General features: G+C 39.4%; 2 protein-coding genes across 5 annotated transcripts in view; one reads left to right on the top strand and one right to left on the bottom strand.

Moving 5' to 3' along the window:
* PRSS48 (serine protease 48) overlaps positions 1-2,723 on the bottom strand; it is a 43,359-nt gene extending 40,636 nt beyond the window's left edge. Inside the window, exon 1 of the mRNA XM_026499467.4 lies at positions 2,627-2,723. Within this exon, the coding sequence (XP_026355252.4) occupies positions 2,627-2,723 (97 nt within the window). The remainder of the gene's footprint in view (positions 1-2,626) is intronic.
* The window catches only part of SH3D19 (SH3 domain containing 19), a 168,660-nt gene that overhangs the window by 69,854 nt on the left and 81,856 nt on the right, over positions 1-16,950 (top strand). For 2 of the 4 annotated variants that reach the window (XM_026499462.4, XM_026499463.4), the window contains exon 2: positions 14,512-14,551. In XM_026499462.4, coding sequence (XP_026355247.2) covers positions 14,512-14,551 — 40 coding nt within the window. Of the gene's footprint in view, positions 1-12,695; positions 12,752-13,585; positions 14,430-14,511; positions 14,552-16,950 lie in introns of those variants that run through there. The other 2 variants (XM_048212378.2, XM_057310114.1) reach the window with 2 other exon arrangements.

Below are 16,950 nucleotides of genomic sequence, written 5' to 3'. Positions count from 1 at the left end.
ACCCTGGGCCGGTTACTTAACCTCGGGGAACTTCAGGCTCCACATTTTAAAATGGGAATAATTGCAGGGCTGTGACAGTTAGTGGATGCACATGGCACAGAGAATGGAAATGCACCTCTGATTATTACCATTACTTTTCAGTTTGGCATAGATCAGGTTGGCAGGCCAGTATATGAAATTCAGAAATATTTTTTCTTTTCTTTTCTTTTCTTCCTCTCTTCTCTTCTCTTTTCTTTCTCTCTTCTCTTCTCTTCTCTTCTCTTCTCTTCTCTTCTCTTCTCTTTTCTTTCTTTTTAAAGATTTATTTATTTGGGGTGGGGAAGGGGCAGAGGAAGAGAATCTCAAGCAGACTCCCTGCTGAGTGCGGAGCCTGCTACAGGGCTGGATTTCACCTCCCTGAGCTGAGATCATGACCTGAGCCGAAACTAAGAGTCAGACGCTTATCCAACTGAGCCACCCAGGCGCTCCTTGGTTAGAATATTTTAAATATTCTCTTCTATTCTCTAAATTCTCTTTCTTTTTGATCTAGAATTCATCATTCATTTTGGTCTTTCCCTCTTATATCATTGATTTTTCCTTAGATGTTTGCTTAGCATTAGTTGTAGGTACATGTTTGTGAATAAAAGGCTAAATTGGCTTTTCTCCAGAAATGTTTTCCTCTGAAGGACATAATTGTGTCAGTGGTGTTGGTGGGTTTTCCTGTAAGGGAGTTGGAAGACAAGCTCAGACCCTTAAAATTGCCAAGTTAAGGAAGTTGTTATTCTAGGGGTGAAATGTATCTAGAAATGGAGTGGTTCACTGTATTTCACCTGTAGGACCTGTCTCCTCTATCTCCCAACAACTTCTGGGTCTGAAGTTATTTTGAAATCCTAAATTACCCTAAACTGTACTCTCTTTCCCTCTCAAGTCGCTGGTCCTCCACTGGGACTCTCCCTAGGCAGATAACTAACTTTTTATGGGTAGCAGTTTTCTGCTTTTAGCTCAAAAGGGAAGCCTTGACTGGCTTCTAGGTGTAATTGGTTCTGGAACAGGCTGAACAGTGCTGAGGACCTGGATCTGGTGATCTGAATAGAGCTCTAATTAACTACCCTCATGGCTGTCCATGGGGCCAGTTTTCATTCTTGGACTCAGAAGGAGCTTGCTAGAGAGAACTCATGTTTAACCTCTGATGTCTTTGATATTGGTTTCAAATTTCTTAGGATGTTGAGTCATTGATTACTCTCATTCTTGTTTTGTTTCAGTGTTGTTATGGTCCTATTCAGGTTTTAATTTTTTATTGTCATTTCAATTTATAGGGAGAGGAGGTGGATGTAACCAGCCATCTTGAATGAGTCAAGTAAACATCTACATATGATTTTTCACTTTAGCCTCAAACCTGTCTCCATGCTCTGTTGAACTCATAAATGTTAGTAGCATAAGATTATTGATAGTACTAAGTAGTGGATGTTATCCTAAACATGATATATTCCTGCCCATTGTCTCATCTTGCTTTGTTCCTAACCTCAGTTATTGGTAGCATGTACCATGCACCATATCATTACTCCCGCTTCCTCCCTCAACACATATTGCCCATTCCCTATCCTGTCTGTGTCCACTCAGCCCTCCCACTTTCATTTCCTCCTACTCTGTCCTTACATCAAGCTTTCCACCTGGTTTACACTGTTGTTAGTGGTCTCTCTTCTTTTATCCTCCAGCCCTCCACCCCAGTCCATTCCACCAGGCTACCCTTTCTTCATTGCCTACAGAAAAGTACAAATGCCAATGTATAAAATTCATGAATTGCTCTAAATGATCCTTAATTAATGTTGTAATACCATCTCCCAGTATATTTTCCTCACACTCTGAGATCTACCTACAACTGGATTACTCAGTACTATCCCTCAGTTCTTTGTGCTTTCACTACTATTGTGTAGTATATAGTTCTCCTTAACTTAGATGCCTTTCTTCCCATATTTACTTTTCAAATTTTGTGAACTTAAAGTTATGCTCAAACCAAATGCTATCTGTTCTGGCGAGCCTTGAAGATTTCTTAGTCACAACTAAACCTTCCCTTATAGTCCAATATTTTAGTAGCTCCTGGGCATTTATGTATTTAATATTCACCATTTGATGATTCACTAGAAACCCTGTAAGTTCAAGTAATTTTCGTGTCAGCTGATGTTGGAATTTTTTATTCCTGCTGTAAGGCAAGTACAACAGTCCAAGTGGTTGATTAAACTGTAGTGAAAGTTGAAAATGCAGTTAACTCATGCTATACGGGTGTGCACAGGAAATACATAGATTTTGGTGGAATTGTTATTTGAGAGAGGTCTGGGAATTTGTGCAAATATTTTTGTTAAAGATTTTGTGGATTCTTAAAATTCTCATGACATATCAAAGGTTCTTCTGCATTTTTTGTACTCAACGGTATGCATTAGAAATTGTTTGTTCTTGTGCCTCAATGTAGATTGTAAGTTTGTTGAATGTAGCTTTTGTTGTGTTCCGGGAGTACTCTACAGTCTCTCATCCTCCAAGACAGTCAGCATTACCTTTGATTCTTTTTTCTCTGGGCCAGAGCTGGGTAGACCAGAGAGGTCTGTACCTGAGCACGCTGAGCCAGAGAGTGGCTGAGGTTGATCTCACGCACCTGCCTCTGCAGGTGTTTCATCCATGGCTCCATGGGAAGAAAACCTATAACGCCGTACTCGGGTTTCTGATAAAATAGAATTGGATCTGTACTTCATCTCCGTATTACTGAAAGTGTCCGCTGTTTCTCAGACCTGTTTTTTAATTGCTTGGGGTGCAAGGGTTAACCCAGGAATGATGCAGACAGACATATTTCAGATGTGTCAGTGAGTCTGGGTGTGGAGTAGTGTAGAAATCTTGAATAGTGGATGACAGGCAAACCCAAGATATCTGGAAGTCTGGTTTGCATAAATGACACATAGCTGCCCCAGAGCCAGTTTCTGGTATGTGGCTCACACTGCCCAGTGTTTGTATGTATGTTTTAGCTATCATTATCAAGAGTGGATTTTGTGTTGCAGTTAAAAGACGGCTAATTGTATTTGAAAAGAAAATCACCAATACCCAGATTGGTGTCATATAAAAATTTAATAATTATTTTAGGTCATTTTATTCTTTTCTAAAAATTGCACTCTGCAGGTACAGGAATTAACAAGCAATAGTATCATAATCTGTTTAATTTTATAATGGATTGTCCCTATCATCATGTACCTATATCCATACTCTGTCGAACCCATAAATTAAATGTTAGTAGCATAAGATTATTGATGGCACTAGGTAGTGAATTGGAGCTGTTCTCCCAGTGCAGGTATCTTGTCATAAGACACCCAAGGCAAAATCTTCTGTATTCTTAGGAATTTATGAAAGGGTGCTTGTTTTATGAAACTGAAGAAAACCTCAGAGACAGTTGGAAGGAATTTGAGGCCCTGGGTTCAGTCTCTGAACAACACACCATCTGATACTGACATACAAGTATGGCTTGTGGTGAACAGCATTTCTACACTCTTACCCTTGTAGTTCATCAAACAGGTGGGACCTCCAGCCTTCGATAGAGTGGAAAGAGCAGGGACTTTGGGATTCTTCAGATCCAGGTTTGAAAATTCATACTCCCTTTTTATTTAACTAGCTTCTCTGAGACTTTGCTTTCTCATCAATAAAGTGGAAAAGACTTGCATCGTGGGAATTCCATAAAGAGTAAACGAGACTATATTAGCATGCCTCTAACATAGTGAAGACTCAATGAATAATAGCTGTCATCATTGTCACTGTGCTGATCGCCATTTCTGAATTTATCTCAGCTGTGTTTTGTGACCTGGGAGCCACAGAAGGTGAATCCCTTGTGTAGTTTCCTGTGCTTCTTTGAAATAATTGCGTTTCTTTTTCCTCCCCTTAAACGGTGCATTTTTCATTACACAAATAGGGTGTTTTGTGAATTCTGCAACTCTGAAGCCGCACTTCAAAATGCTTTCATTCCAAATCAAAATTATTTGAAGCCTTTGCACAGTAATGTGTAATCTGTCTTCTCCGTGAATTATTAACAACTGCCCCCTCACACCCCCAAAAGGAACACCAGATGATACAAAGGCTTTTGTAGTTCATTCGGCTGCTTCCCAGTTCGCAGAGGTGAGAGGACTCCTACCAGGAGACTCAACGATAGACACTTAGGTTGTTCCTACTGTGTGTAAGGTGCTCTGCCAGCCTTTACAAGGCATATAAAGGCCCTGTCTTGAAGGAACTTACAAAGTGGAAGCAATATGACCTAGATACAGAGAATTATAAGGTGATCCAACATGTGCTGATTGCTGACCGGTGCTAGGCACTGTGTGGGGGTGGGGGTGGGGGTTGGGGAAGCCTTCCTTCTGCCCGTGGGGAATCAAATAAGGCTTCAAAGCTGAAATGGCAGATGGGTCTCAGGTCTCCTCCTAGAGATCCCGTGTGTCTTTAGAACTGTGAAAAATCATGGGGCGCCTGGGTGGCTCAGTCGTTAAGCGTCTGCCTTCGGCTCAGGGCGTGATCCTGGTGTTCTGGGATCGAGCCCCACATCGGGCTCCTCTGCTGGGAGCTTGCTCCTTCCTCTCCCACTCCGCCTGCTTGTGTTCCCTCTCTCGCTGGCTGTCTCTCTCTCTGTCAAATAAATAAATAAAATCTTAAAAAAAAAAAACTGAAAAATCAGAACTGAACACTCACTTTGGAGGCATTCTGTACAGTTGAAGAATAGATGGAGATAATTGCGCATTCTCTTTGCTTGTGTCCCAGTCGCCTTTTGAAGGTGGTTTTACAGATGGAAGTTTGTTAATAAAGTGGAGAGGAAGGAGATGGGTGGGCTTGAATTTGCAAGATGCAATGTGGTGTTGTGCAGAGAATACATTCTCTGTCCCTAGGTGAGGTAATGTGGCAAGGCCAGATGTGGCTTTACCTTTACTTGATTAAAAGGAAAAAAAAATCATCATTCTAGATTAGAGACCAAGACTGCCCCACTGTGGATAAAAATCTGTTTGAGGACTCAGATCAGAAAAATCCTTACCTGTATAGGAAAGATTTGCACAGCCTAATGATCTTACATCAGAGTGAGGTGTATGGTAGTTGGAATAAGGGGATCTTCCCTTTTTTTTCCTGCTTCCCTGCAGATGAAGGAGTCTCTTGGTTAGAGTGGTTTCTGATAGTGGCTCATTTTGCAGAGACAGGTGTAAAAAGGTAAAACTTTGTTATAACGTCTGCGAATTAATCAACACTAAAGGAATAGGAGACCGTAAGAATGGGCCTTTTGCCCTTTAAAGGAAAAAAAAAATCATCCTTATTTTTACACTAACAGCTGAAAAAGCAACCTGTGGTTAGAGATGTTGTCTATCCTTTGACACCTGAAATAACAATTAAATAACAATTTTAGTCCTGTTTTCTGGATTTCTTTTTTAAGATTTAATTATTTGAGAGAGTGAGCAAGAGAGGGCATGAGCAGGGGCTCATGAGAGAAGCAGACTCCCCTGCTAAACAGGGAGCCCGATGCAGGACTCATCCCAGGACCCTGGGATCATGACCTGAGCTGAAGGAAGATAGATGCTTAACTGACTAAGCCACCCAGTCGCCCCGGTTTTTGGATTCTTGTAGAAGAAATCCATATTATCCTAAGATATAGAAGCAGATTTCAGTAATTTTATAAATACATATATTTATAACATATATTATAAATAGAAATATATATTATAATAAATATAAATATATATTATAAATAGAAATATTTTATCTATTTAGTTTTTTTTCTTTATATCACTCATTAATCCTCCTGAGGAAATTTATTTTAAAGTTCTTGGGTCTCAGAAAATGACTGCGAGGGCTTAATACCTGCAGGATGAACTAAGGATGGGGAAAGACTTCAAGGAATGGGAGGGGGGAGGTGATTCGTGGTTGGCATAGTTTTCATCCTGAAGGGACTGCCTCTATCTGCCTTTGAGTTCTCTTTCCCCTTTCTGCTGCTTACTTAGACCTTATTTATCACTTCTGTCAGAGGCTGCAGTTGGAAAATGAAGAAAAGTGAAAATCCAGATTTATTAATTTTTTTATAGTTGACCCTTGGTTCAAAAGGGTAAGAGGCTGGATGATTGGATAAGAGGAGCTTTGGAAATTAATTATTAGTACAGTCCTGCCCTCTTGACCGGTAATAAGTGAGAGACAAAAAATTCCACAGAATCAAAAAATCCATACTGGACAAAGAATAATTAACCTTTTTGGATCATGTACTCACAGATTATGAACTCTATGAGTATTCTGTTTCCCTGATATTATCATCATAATAGTAAACATTTACTGAGCATTTATCCTAGTCAGCAATCATACTATGTCCTTTATATGTATTTCTTCATTTACTCCCTACTCCTCATTCAGCTTGATGAGATATGGGTATTGTTGTTATCCTCCTTTACAGATGTGGATACTGAGGCTTATAGTGCGTAAACATCTTGCTAATAAGGCCATTCAGGTAATAAATGGCAAAGCAAGAACTCAAAACAAAGCTGTCTGACCTAGACTGCTTGCACTTAACCTCTGTCTGGGTTGTCACACTGAAATATTTATCGATTTCCCATTAGGGGTATGACCCAGTAGTAGATACCTGGAGCCACTAAAAGTGCACTCATCTCTGTGGAACACGTAATTCTGAGATGCACAAATTAACCTAAACAATGGCAAAACCAAAGATAAATAAGTGAGGTGAATATAGAAAGGACATTTAATATAATCTTAAAAGATCAGGGCTTGACCTGATAGGATTGGAAACGCTACTCTCCTTTGCGTTTGGATCCTATGCCTGGCCCATACCGGTAGGAGTTGAGTTCAGTAGAGACAGACCACCTGCTTATCCGGCGTGGGTCTGGCCACGGAGCTACACATACCAAGCTCTGTGTAAGGGACTTGGTTTTCCAGGGGAGTGGAGGGTGATGAGAAGATCACACTGTGTGCCAGGATACCACATATCAAATATGATTTTGTAAGAAATGTTTTATCCTCAAATTAGTTTGGGAAATGCTGTGTTAAACAAAGTTAAACAAATTTTTTTTTTAGTTGCAAGATTTCTCAGAGCCTTTAAGATACTAATCTGTGTTGTGACTATCCAAGAGGTTATTATAATTTGGGAAACACTGAAAGAAATGCCTGATATTGGGTCACTTTCCCAGGTTACCTTTCTTGTAGCATATCTTATTCTAGGTAAAATTTATGACTCCTTTAGAAAAACCCTTAGGAATGACCTCATGTTTTGAATATGGGTCTAATATTTTTAATTTGGTAGTTGGGGGAATAGAGATTCAAATTTAACTAAAAGGTCTTTTTGTCCCTCTTTGAATCACAAGTTTCACTTGCTGAAAACGTGATTTTGTACCAAAGAAAGGTCTGAGAGTAATTATTAAGAGAATCATTAGGGAGCCTGAGATGGAAACAGCAAGGAGAGTTGATGGCACCCTGTTCCTCAGCCTGCTTCCATTTCTCCTGCCCTCATCACCTTGCTCCCAGGACCTGAGTGGCACTGGTAAAATGTCCATCTTCCTAAGGTTTCTACCAAATGCACCTTGGGGTGAAGAGGGGCAGTGTAGATGGTGGCTCTGATTTTTCATCTCTTTGTAACTACTAACTTAAAAAGCCTGTTTCAATGGAGAGTTGAACTCAATAATCAAAGCGATTCAGTTGAACCATTTTCAGGAAAAATCATTTTAAAAGTAGCAGTCTCTTTGCCAAATAGGTGATTCTTCTTCGAGTTTAAAGGTGCTGTAGTTTTTTCTCCTATGTATGGTTTGGTTTGGTGAGAGCTACTTGAGACAAGAGTAGAGCAAATGTGGGTCATTAAGGGCAGAGGTGACTCTTGAATCACTACTGTGTTTATAAAAAGTAAAAAAGAATGTATGGGCATTCTTAGGAAGATACATTTTTCACCAGTAAAGATGTCACTGAACGAGCTATAGCCTAAATGAGAGGGCAGAAAGGGCATTGGACATTACCATTATCAACAAACATTTACAGAGGGCTGACTGTGAAGCAGAGTTTAAGTTAAAGTTCTGCTGGGTCGGTTAGTAGAGCATGGTACTCTTGATCTTGGGGACATGAGTTCAAGCCCCCCCCCCCCCATTGGGCATAGAGCTCACTTAAAAAGAAAAAAGAGTCCTGTCTTCATCAGACACACTGATTAGAGAAGGGGATAGACACATGCCTGAAATCTTAAGTAATAAGACATGTATGTTAGTGGCCAGTGAGTGATACAGATGGTATGAGAATTCAGATAGGATGTGGTAGGCAGAATAATGTTGCCCCCTCAAAGATGTCCATGTCTTAAACCCTGGAAGCTCTGAAGATGTTACATTGCATGGAAAGAGGAATTAGGGTTGCTAATCAACTGACCTTGATATAAACAGGTAATTTTGGATGATCCTGGTGGGCCCAGTATAATCCTGAAGGTCCTTAAAGTGGAAAAGGGAGGCAGAAGAGGCAGAGTGAGAGAGAAAGACGTAAAGATGCTACATTGTTGGAGGAAGGGGCCACAACCCAAGGAATGCAGGTGACCTTGAGAAGTTAGAAAAGACAAGGAGAAGCAGATTTCACTTTGAGCCCCCAGAAGAAATGTAGCCCTGCAGACAGTTTGACTTTTAGCCTAATGAGACCTGTTTTGACTGCTGGCCACTAGAACTAGAAGAGTCAGTTTTTGTTGTTTTAAGCCACTGAGTTTGTGGTAATTTGTTGCAGCAGCAAGAGGAAACTGAATACAAGGATGCTGAAAAGAAAGAGGAGTCAGGGACAGTTTCATGAAGAAGGTGGTTTTTGAGCCAGGCACTAAAGACAGTTAAGAGTAGTCAGACCAGGGTCACAGAATTTATGTTCCAGGTACTAAGCTAAGTTCTTTATACCTTTAATTCATTCATCCTCAAAAAAGCTCTGTCAGGATAGCATTCTTCCCTAATGTGTAGATGAGAAAACCTAGGTTTGGAGAGACTAAGTAACTTGGGCCATCACCACAGGGCAGGACCAGTCACAAACCACTAGTAAATAGCTGGCCTTTTAACAAGATGGCAGCTGACATCTACTGAGTGCTTACTTTGCACAGGCAAAGTGCTGAGGATGTCATGTCATTAGCTCATGTAGTCCTCTTAGACTCTAAGCATGAGGTGATTTGTAATTTTTCTGAGGCACAGATTTGGCTGGCCGGCAGGATGGCTGATTTGGAGGATAAGAGACTAGAACCAGAAAATCCAGTCAAGACGCAACAATCCTGACAAATGCTGATCAGAACATAAAATACAGGTAAAGACAGTAGGCATGGGAAGGAGAGAACAGATTCCAGAGACAATCTGCTTTGTTGAAACATAATTTCCTCTTTGAAAAAACCTCCTCCCTCTCTAGCTTCTCCCTCCATGTGTGATTAGGGTGCTGCACTTTAATGAGTAGACATTTTAGAATTAATAACAGGTGTCAGTATTGACAGTGCTATAGACTAAATTTTTCCACTTACCCACAGAAGCATGGGTAGCAGTCACATAAACTCTGTAATATGCCTTCTGATGTGGTAACTCACAGATACTGTCTTTAATTTCTTGGTGGTATAGTAACTGTCTTAAGTTCAGCAACAGCAAATGTATATTTATTGAAAACCTACCATTTGAAAGAGCAATATACTTGGGTGCCTGTGTGGCTCAGTTGGTTAGGCATCCAACTCTTGGTTTCTGCTCAGGTCATTATTGCAGGGTCGTGGTAGATAGAGCCCCGTTTTGGGCTCCCGGCTCAGTGGGCTTGTGCTCATACTCGAGCTCTCTCTCTGTCTCTCAAATAAATAAATAAATAAAATCTTTAAAAAAAAAATAAAGATGAAAGAGGAACATACTGTTTACTGTGGGTGTCTCAAAAATGAAAGTCGACTTGGAGACATATCTGAACAAGGGTGGTGAAATGAACTAGGAGGAGGAGGTGAATAAGTGTTAGTGTCAGTAATTTTGTAGAATGAACCTAGCTTCTTTTCAAGTAGACATATATTTGCAGTTTTCTTTGCCTAAATAAAAGAACCATTTAAAGACTTTAAAGATCTGAAAACTCTGATCTCATATAGGTACAATTCCATCCATGAGCTATTTGAGTGGAACTACTTTCCCAATCATACCAGGAGTCACCAAAGTAAGATTCATGATCCATGAATTTCCTCCTCAACCCCCCTCCCCCAGTCTGCCTTCAGCTCAGGTTATGATCCGAGGGTCCTGGGATTGAGCCCCACAGGGAGCCTCCTTCTCCCTTTCCCTTTACTATTCCCCCTGCTTGTGCTCTCTTGCTCTCTCTGTCAAATAAATAAATAAAATCTTTTAAAAAAATACTGAATGGCACAACGCATTTATGTAGGATTGATCCATTTTTAAAAAGTAACATATACTATATACTCCCAAGCTGGAATTTGATGGTAATGCTTGGAAGTATGGTACAGAATCCCTTCATAGGTGATACTAATTTTAAAGATAATATCTCATTTTAATACTCCAATATGAGGTACAAGGCAGATTCCATTATACCACTTCCTACTCTATTGTGCGTATGTCTGTGTGTATTCATTCATGTAGACTTGAGTCTTCCCACTGATTTCAAAGAATGATTTAGGGCTTTTCACTGCCGACTTGAGTTAGTAGTCTAAGTTCCCTACCCAATGTGGTTTGATTTTCTGTCCAGTTAAGTGATCAAAGCCAAATCCTCAAAGCCTGAATGTCTTACCATGGATTCTAATAAGTTCTAAGTTGGCCATTCTTCACAGTTTTAATCAAAGCAAAGGATGACATTTGCATTTTTGTCATCTTCGTTTCAAAGTGTTTGTCGTATTATTAGATTCAGAATCACCCTGAATGGTTACACATCAGTAGACTCTGCCTAGTTATTCCCGAAAAGCTGTCCCTGCCAGAACAGGGGCCCATTTCTACCTCAATGGAGTATCACCTAAATACATAAACATTGGATTCATGTATGTCCAGATTACTGAGAACCAGAAGTCATCATGGCAGGAAATTTGGGGTAAACAGGAGTTCTCCTACAGAGTCACCAACCCATGATAGCTTCCTCTCACTCTCCTGATCTCAGTCCCCTTGATGTGTCCTGGGTTCCCCCATTTCCTCCTTTACATCTCCCAGTAACATTTACGCTCACATGCCAGCAGCACCCCGGCACCAGTTCTGCCTCATGTTCTGCTTTTGTTCTGTTTGTGGGGTATTCTTCCATTTCCTCAACTGGCTTTATTAACCAGGACACACGGATGAGTAGGAACAGGGAATGCAAGCATGTTTTCTTTTTCTTTCTCCTGCCTTTCTGTGTGTGTGTGTGTGTGTGTGTGTGTGTGTGTGTATGAGTGTATGAGAGACATACACCTACAGAACCAGCAGACGTTTACATAGCTCTCCAGCCATGCTGACCTTCACAATGAGAGTGTCCTGCTGATCTTTGAGTGACTGACACCATCATGCACTGCATGGTGGGCGCCCCTGGAGTTGCTGCCCATTTGTTGTGGCTAATGCACTATTTGGCAACTAAATTTTAGAGTTAGAGCATTCTTACTTTTTAATAACTTTTTTTCATACAAATGGTGTGATTTTGGTCTCGTAGGTTATTCGTATGATTCCTAAGTATGTAAAAGTTCAGGAAGCCTTTGCAAGTACATTCTTTCTGAATTATTTAAAAATTAGAAACTCTGAAAAAAAATGGGGGGTATATGCCAAAGAGTGTTTGATTTGAAATAAATAAAATCCGTATGCTTAAAGCACTATATGTAGTCAAGATGAAATTTCCATATTTGCTATGGATCTGTTCTCATTTTTCTTAAGAGAGTTCTGTCCAAATGTTTTATTATTGTTGGCAAGATCCAGATCCCGAATCTGCCCTCAGTGCTTTGTTTTGTTCAGTCTTGGATTTTGGATCAAAATAATAACCATTTATTAATTTGCCAGAAATTCTGCATCCCGACTCGTGTTATTTCTTCACAATTGCACAATCGTCTTGGCTGTCATGAAAATTACTTTGCTTAAAATAAGTATAGAAAAATTAGTGTAGACAGATACACACGTACACAACAGACACGTGCTACATATGTATGTATTTAAGCTAAAAGATAGCTTATGGGAAAATGTGAAACCCTGTTGTTTCTACACTTCGAGAAAAAAATATTAAGACAAGAATATGTGTTTTAATTTGTTTTCCATTGTCAAGAGCCTGGATGTGGGGGATATTGCGAGTAACGGATAATTTACCCTTCTCCCCAGATTATCAAATATATGGGTCTTAGGAGTGTTGCAAAGTGTATATTTGCATAGGAATATAACACTGAGGGAATTTGGGAGGGAATGTTTAAAATGTCTTCCAACAGATTATCAACTAGTTCGATAGAGAAGTACCGTGGGGAGGCATTTATATCTCCTTAGAGCACAAAGTATGAAATGACTGTAGAATTTCCTGTTTTAACCAAGAATGAGAGAGAGCTATGAGCCATTCACTTCCTGAGTGGACACATTCCAGCTGTGCAGACTGGTCATAGCACATCTGCCAATCAGAACAGGCCCCGGAGGGAAGCCCTCAGATGCTGAGTCTTGTTTACATGCATCGTGACTCTGTTTCTCCCCTCCTCCTGTGTGTTGTACCACTAGGGAGATTTGTGGGGGAATTCGCTATTACATGCCTAAGTAAACTCTACGAAACTAGGATCCCAGCCACATCAAATGGTATCCCGGACAGATTTTTAGCTCATCTTTAGCCACAGGTAAGAGTTGTTGCTTTGTTCTATGAGGATAGCTGATCTGCATCCAGTTTCCAGCCTTGTTTTGAGGTATTTTCTTCTCATGAGCAAAACTAGCAGCCTAAAGCTGAAGAGGAATGTTAGAAAAAAGTGATTAAAATGTGCGCTGTCTTGCTATGACTTTAAACTTTTAGTGCTCCACAAGTGAGAAACCATGATGTTTTTATTTGAGGGAGTGTAAAACGAAGTTAAATTAAAACAAAAGCTTGAAAAGGGGCAGTAATACTAGGTCACTGTGGGGAGAAACAGGAACCAGAAGCATATTAACATTGTGCATTTCAGAGAGCAGTGTATCTAAACAAACATGTTTTATTATGAATCTTCCTCCTTTTTCGTCTTTCAGAAAACATACTTCCTGTGTACTAACTCCTTGGTTTCAGAAAACATTTATTTTTCATTATGAATCTATTCAAAAAGAACTGAAAATAAATATTTAACTGTGTAAATCCTATGCCTTTTCTTCCATAATTCTCCCCAGAAGTTTTATAGTATGTTTTTAGTATCTTTATGCTGCTCCACGAGCAATAAAATTAAGGGGCAAAAAAAAAAAAAGAATTCCTGGCCAATCTTTGTTTTGCCATTAAATTCTGTATTATTAGTATTAATTCAGAAGATACTTTAGAAAACTGTATTTTATTAACACTGCATAGTATTTTTAAAAAGTCATTGCGTAGGATTTTATTGTGGCTTACACATTGCTTTCTGTTGTTAGTTTTTCCGTAACACTGAGACCTTTTCACTTTTTTTATTCTTAAGCATGTACTGAAAAAATTATTTGGAATAGAAAAAAAAAAGACAACCTAGGGACTTTGTAGTTCTTTCTCTTATATATAATAGTCTTCAGGTTGATAACAGCATTTTACAGCAGCCTCCAAAGAGGCACATGTGAAAACTTCAAGCAGCCCTGCCCTTGTCTCTTACCCTATGGCAGAATTTCTCAACGTCAGCAGTATTGATGTTTTGAGTGACATAATTCTTTGTTGTAGGCTGCATTGTAGGACGTTTAACAGCATCACTGGTCTCTGTAGCTACTAGATACCAGTAGCTCCTTCTTCCCCAGTTGTGACAATCAAAAATGTCTCCAGGCATTGTCAAGTGTCCCCTGGGGAAGGGGGAGTAAAATTGCTCCTGGTCAAGAACCACCTCCCTCTATGTAGCACATTAGACCTAATTATCAGTGAAACGTTGAAATCCAACTTCTGAAAAATTCTGGGCAATAGAGAGTTAAGGATGAGGCTGTATGGGTCTTAGGGTGTTTGCAGATGTTGCTGTAGCTGACTGCTCATTTTTTCCCCCCTCCCTATCCTGTTGGAAGCTTTTGCCAGCCATGATTCATGGAATGATTTTTTTGAGCTGAGTAATCTGTGGCTTTTCAGTTTCCTTACTTCTTTCCTTAGCTAAATTTGTTTGGGTTTTAGCATAGTGTTTAAAACAGCAAAGATCTTTGAAAATGAAATAATGTGTGTAATGATATACTTTCCAAGTAGATGATTGTAACAAACTGTAAAAACTTTCCGTGCCGGTCTATCTTTTTGTATATCCTTTGTACCTCTTCTGTCAGACAAATCCTTTCAACTCTGATGAAGAGCCTCATACAGGGGAAGACACAGCAACCTTTGAACAGTCCTTTGTGAAATCTATGGTATGGCAGCTGGTATTTAAGAAGTTCTTTTCCAGCGCTTCTGAAGAGTATTTTGACATGTAGCTGTCTCCTTTCTTTACAGATCGCAACGAACGAAATAAACCAGAGCATCGTTCTTCAAGGTATGAGTTTATGGTTTTTAATAATTCTGTGTAACACTTCTCATTTGGAAAATATTTGGAGGCAGTGCAAGTATCCCTTATAGAGTTGCTGTATATTTGAATCTTCTGTGGCATTCAGAAAAGCTTCACAAGGGAAATACTGTTTATTTTCTGAACAAAAATTCTTTATGAAATTATTGACTACCTGAAAGACATATCTTCCTTGTGAATTCCTATCAGTGACAGCTAAATCTTTACCAAAAAAAAGAAAATCCCTATTTCCTTCCTTTGGTGGTTTTCTTCCCCTTTCTTTGACCGATATTTTTATAAATATGTATTTTTTCCTAATCATAAAACTCACATGGGCTCACTGTAGAAATATTTTAAATATTTTTTTAATATAAAGCATTAAAAAACAAAGCAAAACAGCCTGTCTTCCATTAGCTAGAGATGGCTGGTTACCGCTAAAGTTTGATGTAATTGTTCTAGTTTTTCTCAGTATATATGTATTCCAGTCGAATTCTTTAAGTTCTTGTTAAATAGATTCAAAGGCCAGGAAGGCTGTTTCACTTAAGCCCCTCACTCACACTGTCTGAGCATGTATTTTACTGGACCTTCACCAGCACTGAAGAATATTTTTTAAAATACTTGTCAAACTTACAGGTGGAAAATAATCTGACTTCTACTCCTATGCAAGAATGATAGGCCTGTGTTCGATTTTTTTTTTTTTTTTGCCTAGTTCTGTGAAGGACCATAATTCCTTTAATATTGTTTTCACCTTATTTCACAGTCCACCCCTTTTACTTTGCATTTTGTGTTGTGGGAACCGATAAAATGGTAATAATGCATTCACTGGGTTGGAAAACCAAACCCTGATGCTTTTTCAAGGTATCAAACCCAGTATACATTGACCTCAAATGAATAAAAATACAAAGTCTATGAAAACTCCATTTGTCAATCAAAATAAGTCAGTGAGGCCTAATCTGGGAGAAAAATACAGTGGAATATTTGGAATGTAAGGCTGATTTTTTTTTTCCGGGTGTAATTCACATACATTAAAATTCACTCTTGGTGTATGTTTCTATGAGTGTTGACAAATATAGTTATGTAACCATCACCACAATCAGAAAAGTCTGTAAGACTGATTTTTTTTTTTTTTAGATTTTATTTATTTATTTGACAGAGACAGAGACAGCCAGCGAGAGAGGGAACACAAGCAGGGGGAGTGGGAGAGGAAGAAGCAGGCTCATAGTGGAGGAGCCTGATGTGGGGCTCGATCCCATAACGCCGGGATCACGCCCTGAGCCGAAGGCAGACGCTTAACCGCTGTGCCACCCAGGCGCCTCTGTAAGACTGATTTTTTAATACTTAAAAATAATAATAGAAAAAAAGGCAGTGTAATAGACAAGACTTTAACTGTGAATGGCATAAAGTTGGAATGGTAAAAAAACACTTTGTGTGATAAAATCAGTATCCATAAGACACTGAAGGTTTGGTAAATCAGGCAATATAAGTTTTAATTGGAACAAATGTAAATCCTTACACTTAGGTCTGAAAGACCAATGGAACATAAGGAGGTAAGGGAGTTGTAACTTAACAGTATGTTTGAAAAAGTCTTGAGGATTTAGTTCTTTGTAAATTTGTCATAAATCAAAAATTTTGTGTCATTGCCTCCACCTCCCCCCAAAATGTCAGCATCAGTTTAATTATACTAAAAGAAATAGAATGTCCAATAAAAGAAAAGTAATAGCTCTAGACCATACTTTTTGATATTGTATCCAATTTTGGATCCACAAGGCCTTGAAAAATTGAAGTATGCACTTGATATATATTGATATCACTTGAGGAACTTAACAAAATCAAAAACAGAGTCCCATGCTCCACTCCAGAGATTCTTATTCAGTAAGTATAGGGTGAGTGGGTCCTGGGAATCTGTATAGTAAAGAAGTCCCTCGGTGATTCCGATGTATAGCCAGGTTGGGAACCAGTGGAATAGAAGACAGCAGCTGAGTTGGGACAGGGAATATGAAAGAGAAAAGTAGGGTGGAAATCAAAGTTAAATCACAGGAAGACTTAATGTAAGGGGTTTGGTGAATTTAGCCTAGGTGTGGAAGTTTGGGGAGGTATATGGGACAGAAGTAACTGGCTTTGAGGCCCTGAAGGCTAGTATGTAGAAGACATTAGCAAACTTGTTCCCCCTAAAGGCTAGTCTCCACCACCAGAAACCAGGGATCCCTGCAGGAATGGCTAATTGCAGCTCTGGGGAGGGGAAGATACACGTGGGCCTGGACTCATGCTGTGACAGAAAGATGGGAAATGTTCAACTAATGGGTTGTATCAAAAAGGCCTAGGAGGCAGTTTCAGGAACCTCCTACTGGCCAAATCTGGGACAATTTGAGTATCAAAAAAATTTTCAAATG

Source organism: Ursus arctos, unplaced genomic scaffold (genome assembly GCF_023065955.2).
Source record: "Ursus arctos isolate Adak ecotype North America unplaced genomic scaffold, UrsArc2.0 scaffold_11, whole genome shotgun sequence".
Taxonomy (NCBI): Eukaryota; Metazoa; Chordata; class Mammalia; order Carnivora; family Ursidae; genus Ursus; species Ursus arctos.
Note: the sequence above shows the minus strand (reverse complement) of the source record. Positions and strands in the feature narration are given on the sequence as shown.